Genomic DNA, 17,769 nt, shown 5'->3' with positions numbered 1-17,769 from the left:
GGTTGAGCTATAGGTGCCGAGCCATGAGTAACATCTTATTTTCTCCTCAGAATAACTCTCAGGGCTTAGGTAAGATTGCTAGATGCAAAATTTTAAGCCCATGCTGTCATCACTTTAGAACCTAGATAATTAATGATTTTGAGGAATACAAAATTTTGATTGTTTCCACCGCTAATATGACATCACAAAAAGGCAATAGTTGTGCAGAATTGACCAAGTTTTATGCCTGTGAATTTTCTAAATAAAGTAGATCTCATCTGATTCAAGGTGAAGCGAAAGCACATCCTACCGCTTGTTTCAAATTGTACAATGCTATGTATTATTTTTCTAACCATTACCTGCTACTATCATGGAATCCTCCCTCAGGATAGAACAAAATTAAGAATAATTAATTGTAGTATCTTGGATCCTAATTAAACTAAAGTACTTTAGTACCTAGTTAAAATGCTAGCTGTTTAGTGATAGCTAGTTATCTCATTTCTCATTTCATAATTGTCACTTTAGATGGAACTGAGCTTAAATTCTTTTCTGCTTTTGTGTTCAGCTTGCTTACTTCTATTAAAACTGTTACTTACTGCTTTTGAAAAATCCAAGCATCCTACTCCACGCTCAAAAGTTCCAAGTCCAATAATTTGCAATGTGGATAGACTGACTGAATCCCACACCCTGACATGGGGTTGTAGAGGCTGCAAAAACACAAGACAGAAGGACTAATTGGTATTCAATGCATTCAAATAAATAACACTACCATATTGGAACTATCTGCCATGTTCAAAAAGTAATAGGAATGGATAAATATCTAACAAAAACTCTACTAGATTTAGACATGTCCCCTCATACTATAAAAATAAGGAAACAACAACAATAATAATAGCAGCGAATAATCTGAATATTTAATATGTGCCATATACTATTCTTTAAGTATGACATGAGTTAATTCATTTAATCTTTATAATCCTGTGAGTTACAAGTATTATTATAATTGTCATTTAACAGATGAGGAAACTGTGATGCAGAGATTTAAATAACTTGCCCAAAGTTATATAGTTACTAAAAGTTATACAGTTACTAGAGTCAGGATTTTAATCCAAGCAAATTTGCTCTGGAGAATTTGCTTTTGGCATTAGTTTCATTGCTAAGGTAATGACACTTCAAAAAAAATTAATGTTTAATAAGCTGTTAAGCAAACAGCCCTTAAGTAGAATTTAGAACTGAGTGGGGTCTTTGAAGTCATCCAGTAGAAACTCTTTACTCCTTCTCTTTAAAGAAACGGAAGCCAAAGAATGTCATGAGTAGGTGAACACATAGCTAATAGCTAATCAGTCATTATTAATATTCAGTTGATCCTCATAAATAAGAAATCTGCATGTGAACCAGTTGAATAATATTAACTAGTAACTGAAACTATTTAAATGGTATCTGGTCATATATAAATCATGTGGTTAACTGGGCACAGTAGTATGCACCTCGAGTAGTCCCAGCTACTCGAGAGGCTCTCTTGAGTCCAGGAGTTCAAGTTCAGCCTGGGCAACATAGTGAGACTGCCCCATCTCTAAATAAATAAATTAAATTAAACTAAGAGATCCATCAATTAAGGAAAGTTGCAGTCCTTCTGGCAGAAATTGGTACAGTACTCTATGTAAAGTAAAATGTAATAAGCATACCAGTCCTCTTATTTTTATAAGTATTATTATATAGTTTCCTTAGGGAGAACATTGTTTCTTAGAAAAAAAAATTAAGTAGTATGATTTTGTCTTTTGAAGTATTCTTACATTCTAACATTTTTTCCTTGTTCATACTAAAAATTCTTCAGTTAAACTTTAGAAGAATAAAATAATTGCATTGTGGTTAAAATTATCAATTCCAATCTAATAGCAATGTCCCTAGGTGCAGAATGCAGGACACTGTGCCACTCACCCTTCCATCTTTATCCACTCCAGCTATCTGTCCAGTTGCAATCCTAATTTTGTCAGGATGTATAGCAAGGCTAAAAAGCAGTATTAACAATCATTTTAAATACAGGAAACAAGTGAAATTGCAGAAATGTACCTTTGTATTGACATTTTTCAAACCAATAGTTTTCAATAATTAAAAAAACTCACTTTGACCTACTTGTTCTCTTTAGCAAACATCAATTATCTGAAGATATCTAAGTTGTCATTTGTATCTTTCTTTGCTGAACTGAACAAATTAACAGAACACTAAATTTAAAGCAAATATAAACTGTTTTCATTTGTTCAAGTTCCTTTCTAGTCTATGTACATAGGCAAACATATTCACATGGTTTTATTATAGTGAAGAAGCAGTACTATATTGTGTAACTTTAACCTATTAAAATATAAGCAGTTTTTCATTTTGCTACCTAATTCTTAAACATATTACCAGCAAATACATTAACAGCTCTACCATCTTTTAGGCCATTTCTACTTTCCTACAAAAGAAAATAGCAGTGAACATCTTCACATATAGTATCTTCCTTTTAATTAGTTCCTAATGCTAAATTCTTCAAGTTAAACTTGGGGCAAACAATTTTTAAATAAAAATGGAAAGTATTATAGTACATGTGCCCAAATTGTTCACAATACACATATAAGTAACAAAATTTAAAAAATGATGTCTTCATGTTGTTATCTAGACTCTTGCTGTATCTTGCAACCACCGGATAACCTCATTGGAGAATATAAATTTTTTTGTTTCTTTGTATGTATTGCTTATTATTTCCCCCAAGAGTAGTATCAATTTAAATTGTCGTAATAAAAAATGTTCTAAAGTTTTCTTACAAGTTCCCCACATTAAGAATTTTATCTTTGGCTAGGCACCCGCAGCTCAGTGGTTAGGGCATTAGCCACATGTGCCAGGCTGGTGGGTTTGAACCTGGCCCAGGCCTGCTAAACAAAAATAACAACAACAAAAATAGCCGGGCGCTGTGGCAGGCACCTGTAGTCCCAGCTACTTTGGAGGCTGAGGGAAGAGAATCGCTTAAGCCCAAGAGATTGAGATTGCTGTGAGCTGTGATGCTACAGCACTCCATTGGGGGCGACATAGTAAAAAAAATAAAATAAAATAAAAAGAATTTTATCTTTTTACATGTTTCAATAATTTAATTGCTATAAATAGTACATTGTTTTAATTTCTTTGATTAAGAGGGTGTTTATCAATGTTTCTTTAACCAATTCTCTTTCTTATTTAAATAGTTTATGCCCAGTATCAAGGTCAACTACATTAAAGGTAACTAAAAATTTAACACATGAACATTTTGCCTTTCTTTTTTTGTCTCTGCTACTTGAATCAGAATCATATCTCTCTCTCTTTTTTTTTGCAGTTTTTAGCCAGAGCTGGGTTTGAACCCACCACCTCCAGCATATGGGGCCAGTGCCCTACTCCTTTGAGCCACAGGCACCACCCCAGAATCAGATCTCTTTTTTAAAAAAAATTTCAAATTAAAATTTCTTAATTAGTTAATACATTTGCATGGTTCGAATATCAAGGGCTATAGGAGACCTAATGAGAAAAGTCTCTTTCCCACCTGCCACTCTAGTAAGATCTCATCAACTCTACCCCATCTCTATCCTCTGCAGCCCTTACTCAGGTAATAACTGTAATTAGTTTCTTTTTATTAAGAATTCTAGGAAATTTTTACATACGTGGAAAACCAAGATAAACATTTACTCTCCACTTCTTTTTTACACAAATGGTAGAACACTGTGTACATTCTCCTGCTCTTTAATATTTGTACTTAGGATCTTTCCAATTAATACATAAAGCAATTCCTCATTCTTTTTTCACAGTAACATGGTGACCTATGGATACACTACAACTTCATAGTTCCCAACAAAAAGGTATTTAAGCTGTTTATAATCTTTACTATTAAAAACAATGCTGCAATAAATAATTTTGCAGGAATATTCTGTAAGCATAAAATGCAATATTTTAATCATCTCTAGAAGTTCAACATACATATAATATTCTAAGAGTCATATATTCATTTTTTTCTAGATAAAGATATAATTGCCAGAATGGTAGACATGAGAAGATTTTAAATGTTGGAAAACAACAAATTTAAGCAATAAGTGACTGAGTTTACCTGAAGAGTGAGACATTTATAGTAAAAAAATATGCTTAAGCATTTAAAAACAGTTCTCACATTTTCAGTTTGATATCCTGTGGGGTACTTATGCTCCTTATTTAGTCATTATTTCTTTCTTCTAAAAAGAGGAGCTTTAACTCCAAAATTTATGCTATGTTCAAAGGACAAATCCTCAATAAAAACTGAGTAATCAATAATCACTCTCAGAAACAAGAAAAAGTCCAGTCTTCCCCACATATATTTCATGTTACAAACCAAAGAAGAAAAGGACCATAAGGGATCTGAGAAAGTAGAAGTTCCAGTCAAGATTTATAGGAAGCATATTTTATTGCTGCTGCTACCACACCAATCATTTGGAGGACTGATTATAAGTCTTTTTTTTTTCTTTTTAAAATATACTCTACAGAATGCCCGTAGTATCTGTACATTCTGGACTCTACACAAGAAATCATTTTCAATAAAACTCAAAATAAATAAATAAATAAATAAATAAATTTCAAATTTTAAAAATTTAAAATGAGTGCATGAAAAGAACAAAATCAACAATGTTAAATGATACCAACCATTTCACACAGTCTGTATGACCCAGGTAGTGTCGTTGAGTTCTCTCCTCATAATTAAATAGTACTACTACTGATGCAATGAAATAAACTATTTCCCCAGTAGGAAGAAGATAAACATTAGCTCTACAGTCCTTTCCTCGATAACCATATCTTAACAAAAATAGTCAAGGGTGTTAATAAATATAATTTTCAAGGGACTAATAATTTTTTCATGCATACCTGAGGGAATCAGGAAGGTATAATGAAAAGAGGACTGGACTAGACCTTGAAAACTGATGTTCTACTGTTAACCCTTGTGCAACCTTGAGTCTTTTTTTTTTTGACAAAGAGCCTCAAGCTGTCCCCCACTGGGCAGCAGGTCGTGGCATTACAGCTCACAGCAACCTCCAACTCCTGGGCTCAAGCAAGTCTCTTGCCTCAGCCTCCAAAGTAGCTGGGACCACAGGCGCCCGCCACAACGCCCGGCTATTTTTTGGTTGCAGCCGTCATTGTTGTTTGGCGGGTCCGGGCTGAGGATTCGAACCCGCCACCTACGTGGCTGGCGCCTTAGCCGGTTGAGCTATAGGCGCTGAGCCCAACCTTGAGTCTTTTAACATGTAAATCTTAGTTTCCAGAATTCACTAGACATAGAGTCTCTAATATGTATCAGGCACAGTGGTGAACATAGAGTTCTGAAGAAAGCAAACAAGAGGCCTATGTCCCTGGAACTTAAACTCTGGCAAAGAAGAAATAATCACTAAATATATAATTATAAACTATGGAAAGAAAAATAACAGAATGCTAAAAGAAAGCATACATGAAGGATTTAATTTAGATGGAGAGACAGAGAGAAGAGAGGGAGGAAAAGCAAGCCTATCTGAGAAAGTGATATTTATGTTTGGCCTAATGATGAATAAGGGACAGGCAGACACAGAACATCTGTGAAAAAAAAGATGTACAGAATTACAGGATTGGTGAGTTTTTCCAAACTGATTTCTGCCTTAAGGAGGGAATAAGTCAAGGAATGTGGGAGGAAGTATAAAGAATGGAGGCAGACAGCCGAGTTCAAACTATTAGCTACTTTCCACTTTCTTGAGTTTCTTAGAGGTTCTAGGAGAAGTGAGAATTTCTAGATAAAATTAGGAGAGATTTGTTTCAAACCATAATCTAAAAAAAAAAAGGCTGGCTGAGAATTCTGGAATTAGAATTAGCCTTGTTAATTTGAGCTCTTAATAAGATAATTTTCACCATACTTACTTTCGCAGTTTACAAAATGGGTAATTCATGTTTTGTTATTTAATTCTTACAACAGCCCTGTGAAGTAGAGGTTATTAACCCCTTTTATAAATAAAGAAAATTAAAGTTCATAGGGAGCAAGTGGCAGGGCTGAAACTCAAATACTAGTCTTTCAACTCCAGTCCAGTGTCTTTTCTACTATACCACAAGTTCCTGTTGAAATATTAATGAAATACTTGCTCGTTCTGTCTGAAGACATTAATTTCAATGGCTTTAAATTGCAAAAAAACATGTGAAAGGATTAAAGATGATGTCTTCCTTTTAATTTCACTAGAGATTAGGTAAACTAATTTTTCTTAAACAGGAACAATGACAACAAATTTGCTGTCACAGTAGAAAAGGATACACCCACTCCAGTTTGAGCTTCTCAGGAGGCAGTTCCGTTCTGATGTCATCATAGTTGTCAATATCAGAAGGAATGAACATTGTAATTGGCCGACCTCGCATAAACATTTTAATATAATCTCCTTCTGTTGAAACACAAGACAAAAATTAAGTCATGTATTTTCTGTATAATCATAAAAAAGTGGATTGTTAATGTGATACAATAAAAACAAGACAGATATAACTATTTTTAAGTTTTATTCTCATTGTATATAATTACTTTTGTTATGCAGTTATTTATCCCTTAGTATCTGTAGGGGACTGGTTCCAGGACCAAACACCAAAATCCATTGATGCCCAAGTCCCTGTTACTTATCACACTAAAATACAATGTAAATGTTATATAAAAATAGTATTACTGTATTGTTTAGAAAATAAGAAAAAGAGTCTGTACAAGTGTCTGAGTACAGACATTTTTTTTCTGAATATTTTTGATCTCTGTTGGTTGAATCCACAGATGAGGAATCCACGGATATGGAGGGCCATATATATGTATATGTATATGTGTGTGTGAGATAAAGACCAAAATACTATAGAAAATAAAATATTGGCCATTTCTTAACTGAATATATTTTTATATTTAATATATAATTTATTTAAGCTGATACATTTCTTTAAGGCCAGAAAGGTTGAGGTAGAAAAACACAAAAGAAAATAATTTTGTGATGAAAGTTTTTCTGATAGTTGAAAAGAAGAAAGATTGTCTGGATAGACAACAACCACGTCTACCACACTACTTGATCAACCTACTAGTGTTTAATGACACATCAAAAAACATGGCCTCACAAAATAAAAAGTCTCTACATAGCAAAGGAAACAATCAACAGAATAAAGAGGCAACCTACAGAATAAGCAATATATTCACCTATATTTTAAATCATCTCTAGATTACTTGTGACACTAAATACAATGTAAATGCTATGTAAATAGTTGCTATACTGTATAATACATCATATATCTAGTAAGGCATTATAATCTACGAAATGTATATGAAATTCAGATATATTAATTTTCACAGCAAAAAACCTAACAACTGACTTTAAAAAATGGGCTAAGGACTTGGACAGATATTTCTCCAAAGACATAAAAATGGCTAATAGGTTCATAAAAAATAATGTACAACATCACTAACCAACAGAGAAATCCAAATCAAGTATTACTTCATACTTGTCAGGACAGCTATTATCCAAATACAAAGACAGCAAGTGTTAATGAGGATACAGAGAAACTGGAACCCCTGCATGCTATAGGTGGGAATGCAAAATGGTGTAGCTGCTACGGAAGACAGGATGAAGGGTCCTCAAAAAATTAAAAACAGATTACCATATATATGACATAGCACTCCCATTACTGAGTATCTTCCAAATAAATGAAATTAATACATTAAAGATATAAGCACTCTTTTTTTTAACAGCAGCACTAATCACCATAGCCAAGAAGCAGAAACAACCTAACTGTCTGCTGAAGATGAACAGAGAATGGAAACACAGTATACGTACACAATGGAGTACAATTCAGCCTTTAAAAGGCAGGAAATTATGCAACGTGTGATAAACACAGATAAACAACACAGATAAACCTGGAAGATATCGTGCTAAGTGAAAAAAGCCAAAGAAGGACAAATATTGCATGATTCCATTTATATAAGATATCTAAAGTTGTTAAACTTGTAGAATCAGAGTGGATTGTAGTTACCAAGCTTGGGAGAGGGACGAATGGGCCATTAATAATCAACAGGTATAAAGTTTCAGCCAAGCAAGATGAATAAGTTCAAGAGATGTGCTGTATGACACTGCACCTACTGTCAATAATGTATTGTGCACTTAAAAATTTATTTAAAAGGTAGATGTCATAGTGTTCTTAACATAATAAAAAACAAAACATGATCTCAGCATATACCACGAGGAGAGGAGCAAACATCTTCACAAATTAGGATGGGGAAGGGGACTAAGAGAGAGGAGCAGGAAGGTAGAGGACCGACTTCTCTTTACATTGCACTTACAACCAGTCTCGAGTCTAAATAGTTACATTCATTTGTAATACATTAAAATTTTCAAGACAGTGCTAGGAAACACTATTCTTATTAGCAGCATAGGTTCTAAAACATCTTTTATTTACATAAATCAATAGCTCTTTTACAAGATCTGCAACAGTCTAAAAGTAAAAATTTTAGTCTAGAATCAAATCAATATTTATTATGCATCTTCTGCAAAAGGAAATACTACTTCACCAAACAGATGGTTCTGTTTCTTATTCCTTCAAAAACAAAAAAGAAACAAACCCCACTCATCCCAGCCCAAAGCATCCTGGTGATTTACACACGGATAGGCTTAATAAATGTTGATGGTGATGGTGAAAATATTACAAACCAACCTAAAAGGAAAGAAGGAAAATAGTATGAAAGCACAGCAAATGTCTAGGAGTTGCCAACTCGTCTGGTATGATATGAAAATAGCATTAGAACCAGACTGAAAGTATGACCATCAACCAGAGGCTGAAACGACGGTAGGCTCTCTAACAATGACCTAAGCCGCCTAGAGAAATGAGTACATAATAATCCAGTAGTTTATATGATGCAAACCTGGAAGAGGAAGGAAAGATAAATTACTTGCTGGATGTCTGCAAGTGTTTCTTCAGTCAGATTAAAAAGTGTGCTTGTTACGGGTGAGAAGTTCAAGTTATTTTTATTTTTATTACTCAGTGTGCTCAGCCTCAGGGTCTGATCTAAGAACAGGCTAAGACCTCCCACGCTATGATTTTAACTCCACATGATGTATGTCTTTATTACTTCTGAATCTAAGAGTGGGCCCTGCTTCCTGATGATTTTTAGAATAGCTGGACTTTGATGATAACTAAATGATTACCAGCTGTAATTGTCCTTATTTGTACTTCCTTGCCTTTTTAAATATATAGTTTACTCTTTTAGATGTCAATTTATTATAAATTTTCCCTCTAGTTGTTTTTTTTTTTTTTTTAAGATTACAACATTTTGAAAGCAAATACCTTGTCCTTTGGAATTTCTCTAAGGATCTCTGCTCAGAGGTGTACATCATAAATGTTTTCTGAATGACATTTTAATAGGTGTTTCTATTGCCACTTAGAAGGAAATGTCTATGCAGCAAAGGGTTAAAGGTTAGCAATATAATCAACGTTCTCCTTTGCTAACAGAGACAGTTTAGAATTCCATATTCATTATTTTCTCAACTGTCAAGCAGCATAAGCAACTAAGTGGGAAAGCAAAGGAACAATCTAGTACTTCCAACTATTCTGATAGAAAAACACCAATGTTAGGATGAAAATGTTTTCCCTGCTTATCAACTGGTAGCATGTATGCTAGAGATGAAGTATATAACCTAAGTACTTCAAACAATTCCTGCCAATACACTATAGTGGAAGAACATGAGCCTTAGAAGAGACTGAGATTTGAGCCCCAGATATGTCTTAGTAGCTGTTAGACTTTGGCTTCACTTCCCTAATATGGAAAGTAACAATAATACTTAGTGCTTAGAATTGTGATTGATTAAGACAACAATCTATAAAGCATAATATGAGGTCCCTTGCCTTTGAGAACAACTTGCAACAATTCTAAACACTGTCTAGCAATAGCTTATTTAGTGCACTATAGTATCTCTTTGTAAGATTTTAAAGTGCCCAGAGAAGGGCAAGTATAGGCAAATAAGCTAGAAATCTGCTGATTCTACTATTGTATACTTTAAAACAGGGGTCACAAATTCACACGCAGGAAATGTAAATGAGAGAAGTGGGACAGTACAGAATGACCGGGGGTGAGGGAGCTGGCATACCTACACCCTATATCAGGAAGGGAGCAGCTAGTTAGCTCTATGAAGGACGTGCGCCCAGTTATTGATCTTCTCATTTTTCAAGGGAAATAGGAAATCTATATTTTATTGTGACACCTCTCAATTTTTAAATGTTTCTCCTTTGCCCAAAAAGGGAAAACATCGTGTGAAAACACACCTTTGGCCTGCACACAACAAACATGTCACCAGTTTGTAACCTTTTCTTTTAAGATGACAGTCTTTATCTTGGGTATTAGGTAAAAAATACAGATGAATTAAGAGCCTCTTTCCTCTAGTCACTGTCAAATTCTAATTGCTAACTTTTCTTGAGATTCTTAAGTTTCTTGATCATATAGTCAATGTCTGTATTACCCCAATGCTACTGCCTGGCTGTGTTCACTGTCAACTATATAACAAAGTCAAGGGTAAGGGATAAGCCACAGGACTGATCAGCATATGAGATCAGTACCATTAATATAAAATCTGGTGATCCAGAAAAAGAAAGTGAGATAAACAAATTATTAAACTATCCACCTCATGATAGTTAGGAAACAGTATAGTGCTATCAGCATTTAATAATGAAGATGCTTACTTAAATGTAATTAATCTCAACATTTATCTCCAATCTGGGCATAGTGAAAATATCTGGGACTGAGAGGGAGTAAATAGAACACAAGCTTTGATTTAACCAGACCCTAATTTAAATCTCAGCTTTAGAACTTACTAGCTTATGCTAAAAAAAATGTGTATTATTAATTGAATGCGATCAGTGATACTTTATAAAGAAATTCTGTAGGATATTGTTGATAAAAGCTGTTATGTCATTTCTTTAGACACATATACTGTCAAAATCTTAAGGGCCAGGCAAGGTAGCTCATGCCTTTAATCCCAGCACTCTGGGACACTGAGGTGGGCAGATCGCCTAAGCTCACGAGTTTGAGACCAGCCTGAGCTAAGTGAGACCCCCATCTCTAAAAATAGCTGGGCATTATGGTGGCCGCCGATAGTCCCAGCTACTTAGGAGGCTGAGACAAGAGAATTGCTTGAGTCCAACAGTCTGAGGTTGCTGTGATCAATGATGCTAACACATTCCACCAGGGGCAAAAAAAAAAAAAAAAAAAAAAAAGAAAAGAAAGTTTAGAGCTCACCTAGTCTAACTGCCTACTTTTACAGAAGAGGAAACTAAGGCTCAGAGAGGTTAAATGAATTTGCTGACTGTCTTCCAAAACGTTCTATTACTTAGAATGTTGGAAATATTTTAAGTCTAAAATTATGTTCTAGACCTCCTCCATTCAAAATGACAGCCACTTGTGAATTGAGATGGACTGGGATGTGTTAGAAGTGTAAAATACATACCAAATTTTCAAGTAAATATCTAATTGTAAGCTTTATCTAAGTAAAATATCTAATTAATAGTTTTTTATATTGATCACACATCAAAATACCATTTTGGCCACATAGGTGTACATAAATTTCAATTATCTCACTTTTGCCTTTTTACCTCTGACACTGTAGCATACAAAGACATCGACTACTTTGAAATCTGATAAATAAAATGTAAAGATGTAAGCATTTATTCTGCCACTCTGGACTGAATTTTATTTTATGGTAACCAAATAGCAGAATTCTTAGAGTTCTTTCTCTAACTGAATAAAAAAGGAATAACAATTAAAAAATTTTTTTTGGCTACTAGGAAAATTTAAATTACATTCTGTCTATTTCTATTGGATAGTGCTGTTCAACAGTAGTGGGGTCCTAAGGCTAGTCCGCTGAAGTCCAATGCCCTGACAATACAGCTTCCTTATAATCCAGATGGTACCAGCTTATGTTCTAAGTGCCAACAGCTAGAGTAGAAGAGGAAGATGTGTCTGACCCATTATTATATCTTGGAAAGAGTAAATGTTAGACAAAAATTTGAAATACTTAATGCTGTGCTTTCCTTTCTGTGTCCTTCCCTTATACCTCCCAACACTGCCTCTTCATTTCCTCTGGTTTTGCTCTTCTCCTTCAGCATCTTCTTTAGGCCTTCCCATAGCCCATAGTGTCCCAAATTGCAAAATGATCATCATATCTTCTAACCCAAACTCAGTTATAACTATACTAATAATCCAACTCAGTTACCTACACTCTTGAATCTAAATCTCCTTTAATCAGACTTTTCTTTGCTGTTTTGTTTACAATTCTGCCATAAAATTACTTAAAAATATCAGATATAAGTGTTTGCTTAAGCATTTTAGATTGTTACTACCAGAAGAAAACTTGCTCTGAGAAAGGATGGGAAAGAAATCTATTCCAACAATATCAGACATATAAAACTTCTAAAACACTTGCTATACTGCTGAAAACTTTTCTATAAGCAAAATGTGATTGTTTTTTTAAAAACCCTCTGCAATCACTAAGGAAGAATTATTTTAAACACTAAATAAATGAAAAAGCTTTTCATTATATCTGTGTACACCAAATTGGACTTAACTCTTGGAGACAGAGCCTCAAGCTGTCCCCCTGGGTAGAGTGCTGTGGCATCACAGCTCACAGCAACCTCCAACTCTTGGGCTCAAGTGAGTCTCCTGCCTCTGCCTCCCAAGTAGCTGGGACCACAGGCGCCCGCCACAATGCCTGGCTATTTTTTGGTCGCAGCCATCACTGTTGTTTGGTGGGCCTGGGCTGGCCGCCACCTTAGCTGTATGCGGCTGGCGCCTTAGCCACTTGAGTCACAGGTGCTGAGCCTTAACTCTTAAAAAATAAGAAATTTGAAGAAACTTTAAGTCAAACATTTATTTTATTCCTCTTGCTTTGCTTCTTAATTATTATAGTAGGAGGGGAATCAGGAGGCCCCACTATAAAACATTAAAAAGACTGTATATGAAATTCTGATTAAATAGGATTAATGAAGTTTTGACTTTAATGTTTTCTTTTCTTTATTAGAAAAAAATCTCTTTTCTTCTGTCCTTGGACTTTGGTTAATGTTTTATTTCTAAAAACAAAAACAAAAATACCCAACCCTAAGTCACATAAATATGTGAAGATCTGGGTGGTCAGCATATGGGTGCTCATTACTTGCATGGGTTTTTACACAGATTAAAATAATTCACAATCTTTTTTAATTTTTATTTATTCTTTTTTTTTTTTTTTGAGACAGAGTCTTACTCTGTCACCTTCAATAAAGTGTTTGGTCAAGGCTCACAGCAACATCAAACTTTTGGGCTCAAGCGATTCTCTTGCCTCAGCCTCCTAAATAGCTGGGACTCCAGACGCCTGCCATAACTTGACCTGGCCAGTTTTTTCTATTTTTAGTAGAGACTGGTCTTGTTCAGGCTGATCTTGAACTCCTGAGCTCAAACTGGCTTTTGGACAGGAGTGCAGCAGTTTGCTTACAGCTCAATGGAATCTTGAACTTCTCGGCTCAAGTGATCGTCCTGCTTCAGCCTCCAGAGTAGGTGGGCCTGCTCCAGCACATCTAGCTAACTTTTCTTTTTCTTTTTTAAAAGTAGAGATGGGATCTCATTCTTGTTCAAGGTAGCCTCCAACTCTTGACCTGAAGCAGTTCTCCCTCCTTGGTCTCCCGAAGTGTTGGGATTAGAGGTGTGACCCACCATGCTTGGCCCAGCCCTAGTTTAGATTTTTTTAAAAAATATACATATGGTGAAAATACAGCATGAGTGAAAGGCTTTAATCACAATAAAATAAATATGTACAAAATTAGGATGTTCTCTTATGCAAAGTTAGATTCTCAATGCCAAGAGGAGGGAGTTGGGGCTTTTTTCTTAACTGAAAGTAAGAAAAGAGGATGTTAAGAACACACATATTCTTGGAAGTTGGGACCGTTTCTATTAAACAGTCTATTAGACTGTCTTTGAACATGGTTTAATCTAGATGATTGTTACCAACTATAAAATGATGAAATCAGATCCTCGCTTCACAGGGCTTAAAAAATATCTCCAACAGAGAAGAGGTCCCCTTTTTGGGGGGGTGTCTTTTTAAAATACACAGAATACTTGGAGAAAGCCCAGATGTAGGGATCCAGGTTGTATTTAAAAGGCCTATTATAATGGGCTATTTTTCAATTTTAGAACTAAGAATGTAACTCCTTTTGAAATGTAGATTTTAGTTTCCTACTCTTTCCTCTTATCCACACTAAACAGACTTAAAAAGCTAGCACCCTTCTTCCTAAATGCTGGAACTGTACAGTTCAGGGTACTATATCAGTATGAAGAATCTGTAGTTCAATTAGGGCTTTTTTTTTTTTGGTTTATTTCAAACTGCATACTCTCTCAGTAGGTGATAATATACTCCCTCTCAATAACTGACACAACCTATAGTGTCAGCAGGCCACTGCTATCATATATCCTTATGGGTAAATTTTAGTTACTCTTTCAGTTTTAATGTCCTGTTTCCACAAGTATGAACCGGTTTTAGGGCCTAACATGCTCAGAACCACCAGCTCAGAAAATGTGAAGCAGGACATTAAACAAAAGCACCTGCATTCAAGTTCTTTAAAGGGTAGTTTACACGCATTCTAGTGAAGGGCAGGACAGAGATACTAGCTTTTATTTTCTGTTTACTGTAAGAAGGAGCTTTCAAAAGGTATTGAAAAGACTTTAGTGATATCTAATCTAAGCCTAAATATATGTAAGGAAATTGAGGCCTGAGGTCTTAAGAGTCACAGGAAAAATGTATTACTAGATGAACAATGTTTCACATTTTTTTTCATAATTTTCTTTGGAAAATAGAATTTTGAGCTTCTCCCAACTGAAGTTGACTTAGTGTAGAACTGTGATTCTTTAATCTTCTGTCGTATGTGTCATTTCACAACCCTAACTAGATTTCATGTTTACTAAGCTCTTTCCATTATACCACTTGAGAGGTGCATAATGAAACTTCTGTTGCTGAAGTGAATCCATATTTTGTAAATGTAATGGCTAACAAAAACTGTATGTACTCTATGACCAATGAGCTCCTTGCTATTCCTTAACACAGAAAGAAAGCTCCTCTCTCAGGACTATGTACTTCCAGCTTCTTCTGTTGATGAAATTCTTTCTCCAGATCCACATATTTTACTCACTTCCTTCAGGTGGCTCAAATGCCACCATGTCAGAAATGTCTTCCTTCCCTAACTACGTATTAAACAGCAACTCTTGGCCAGGCACAGTGGCTCACCTCTGTAATCCTAGCACTCTGAGAGGGTGAGGCAGAAGGATCACTTGCGCGCAGGAGTTTGAGACTGCCTGAGCAAGAATGAGACCCCATCTCTAATAAAAACAGAAAAATTAGTCAGGCATAGTGGCACATGCCTGTAGTCCCAGCTACTTGGGAGTCTGAGGCAGAGGATCTCTTGAATCCAGAAGTATAAGGTTGCTGTGAGGTAGGTGATGCCATGGCACGCTAGCCTGGCAACAAAAGACAAAAAGCAACAATAAAAAACCCTACCAAAACCCTGGCAATTCTCTATCCTCCTTCTTCTTTCTAATATGTATCACCTTCTGACATACTAAGTATTTATTATCTTATGTTCCACACAGTTTAGACACTGTGATTGCTGCTACTGAGTGCCTAGACCAGGGTCTGACAAAATAAGCACTCAATAAATATTTGTTAAATGAATAAACGAATGTATAAAATGTGTATCTGATAAAGGACAATAAAGAAACATTAGAATTGTAAGAGCAGTTAGAATGATAAGTTTATTCAGAGTTTCTTTCCTCAATTTTATAAATGAGTTTATATTTATTTTAAAATTATTTGAACAACCATTTGGCTACAACAAATCACCAATGGAATTTAGACAGTATTTATTCCAAAATGACATTAAAGTATTTTTCATCTGAAACCATTTTTAGAAAGGCAGCAAGTAAGAAACAGTCAATTAACTCTCATTTTTCTAAGATACTGTGATTGTTCTTCCATCTTAATACACCTGTACAGTTAGGATACTACTGCACTGATGTGTAGCTAGGTCAGAATTAAACTAATTTTAGAGCAGTGAAGCAGCACTCTAAGAGGAAGTAAGAGTTGAGTTTAGTGAATGATATTGTTGGTTCCCCTTTTCTTTCTTTTCTTTTTCTTTTTTTTTTTTTTGAGACAGAGTCTCACTTTGTTGCCCTCGGTAGAGTTCTGTAGCATCAGAGCTCACAGCAACCTTAAACTCTTGGGCTTAAGCGATCCTCTTGCCTCAGCCTCCTAATTAGCTGGGACTATAGGCGCCCACCACAATACCTGACTATTTTTTGTTGCAGTTGTCATTGTTGTTTAGCTGGCTAGGGCTGGGTTTGAACCCACCAACCTCGGTGTATGTGGCTGACACTGTAACCATTGTGCTATGGACACCAAGCCAAGTTCCCCTTTTCAATTAAGCAGATTTCTTTCCAGTAGGGATCTGAGTCATTCAGGTTCTCAGTATGACCAGACAGATAATTAGTTATGTGAATTAGAATTATGTTCAGATAATTCTAAACACCTTTAGTTTGAGGTTCTACAAGAGAAAAATGATTTAAGATTATTCAAGTCTAAAAAAACAATGAGGCATTCTGATTTTGCCCTAGAAATGAGGACATGGAATATTTATTTTCCATATGTAAAAACAATAATATATAATCATCATAGGGAATTGGTTCCAGGATCTGCTGCAGGCATCAAAATCCATATATGCTCAAGTTTATATGCAAAAGGGTATTTGCATATAACCTATGCATACTTTAAATCAGCTCTAGACTACTTATCTGACTAAAATCCACCTACTTCTTTCTATAGCCTCTGCCACAATCTCAGTCAGGCCTGAGCTACATAACAGACTAAAGCAGAGTTATCCTCACAGGTGTATAACAACAGAGTCTATTCTCCAGATAGGATAATACCTGATTATGGGGCAGACGAATACACTCAAATTCCAAAAATGAGACTCAATGCAAATAATCTTTGATGTTATCAAATTCCAAAATTTCAGACAATCTTTTTGAGGTAAAACTCTTGTAAGAGAATTTACCTTATTTTTCTACATCCTTTTCAAGCTTTCATTCTATCTTTCTCTCCAGCTACTGGCTGAATTCTGTTAAGAGCTGCTTCTGAAGCAAAATCCTCCCCTTTTAAGTTATTTACTTGAATGGTTTCACAAATTGTGTCACCAATACAAACCACTTTTATATGCCAAAGTTCCTTTCTTCTTCCGAAGAACATGTCACAAGAAGAGAAAAGGCAGGCAGCTCGTTCTCATTTACCCTATATGGATTTTATAAAATTTGAGCTCTTTGGCAAAACATCTAATAATAACAGCACCTTTTTATAGTTACAGTGTTTTCTATTTTTAAAGTACTTTCATATATATTATTTCATCCTTCAGCAATCATGTGAAATAAGCTTAACAGTTATTATTCTCAGGTTAGAAAACTACTTAAAAGACACTGCTGGCTCGGCACCTGTAACTCAAGCAGCTAGGGTTGCCAGCCACATACACTGGAGCTGGCGGGTTTGAATCCGGTCCGGGCCCACCAAACAACAATGACAACTAAAGCCAAAAAAAAAGGCCAAGCGTTGTGGTGGGTGCCTGTAATCCCAGCTACTTGGGAGACTGAGGCAAGAGGATTGCTTAAGCCCAAGAGTTTGAGGTTGCTGTGAGCTGTGATGTCGCAGCACTCTACCCAGGACTATAGCTTGAGACTCTGTCTCA

General features: G+C 35.4%; 1 protein-coding gene across 3 annotated transcripts in view; it reads right to left on the bottom strand.

The window, feature by feature from the left end:
- EML4 (echinoderm microtubule associated protein like 4) overlaps window positions 1-17,769 on the bottom strand; it is a 170,595-nt gene that overhangs the window by 50,575 nt on the left and 102,251 nt on the right. For all 3 annotated transcript variants that reach the window (XM_023512055.1, XM_003787871.3, XM_023512056.1), the window contains 4 exons: window positions 6,272-6,395; window positions 4,651-4,800; window positions 1,918-1,987; window positions 576-686 (listed from right to left, as the gene is read on the bottom strand). In XM_023512055.1, the coding sequence (XP_023367823.1) occupies window positions 576-686; window positions 1,918-1,987; window positions 4,651-4,800; window positions 6,272-6,395 (455 nt within the window). The remainder of the gene's footprint in view (window positions 1-575; window positions 687-1,917; window positions 1,988-4,650; window positions 4,801-6,271; window positions 6,396-17,769) is intronic.

This window comes from Otolemur garnettii, unplaced genomic scaffold, assembly GCF_000181295.1.
Source record: "Otolemur garnettii isolate 467f Iridium unplaced genomic scaffold, OtoGar3 scaffold00024, whole genome shotgun sequence".
Taxonomy (NCBI): domain Eukaryota; kingdom Metazoa; phylum Chordata; class Mammalia; order Primates; family Galagidae; genus Otolemur; species Otolemur garnettii.
This window is presented reverse-complemented; position numbering and strand designations above follow the sequence as displayed.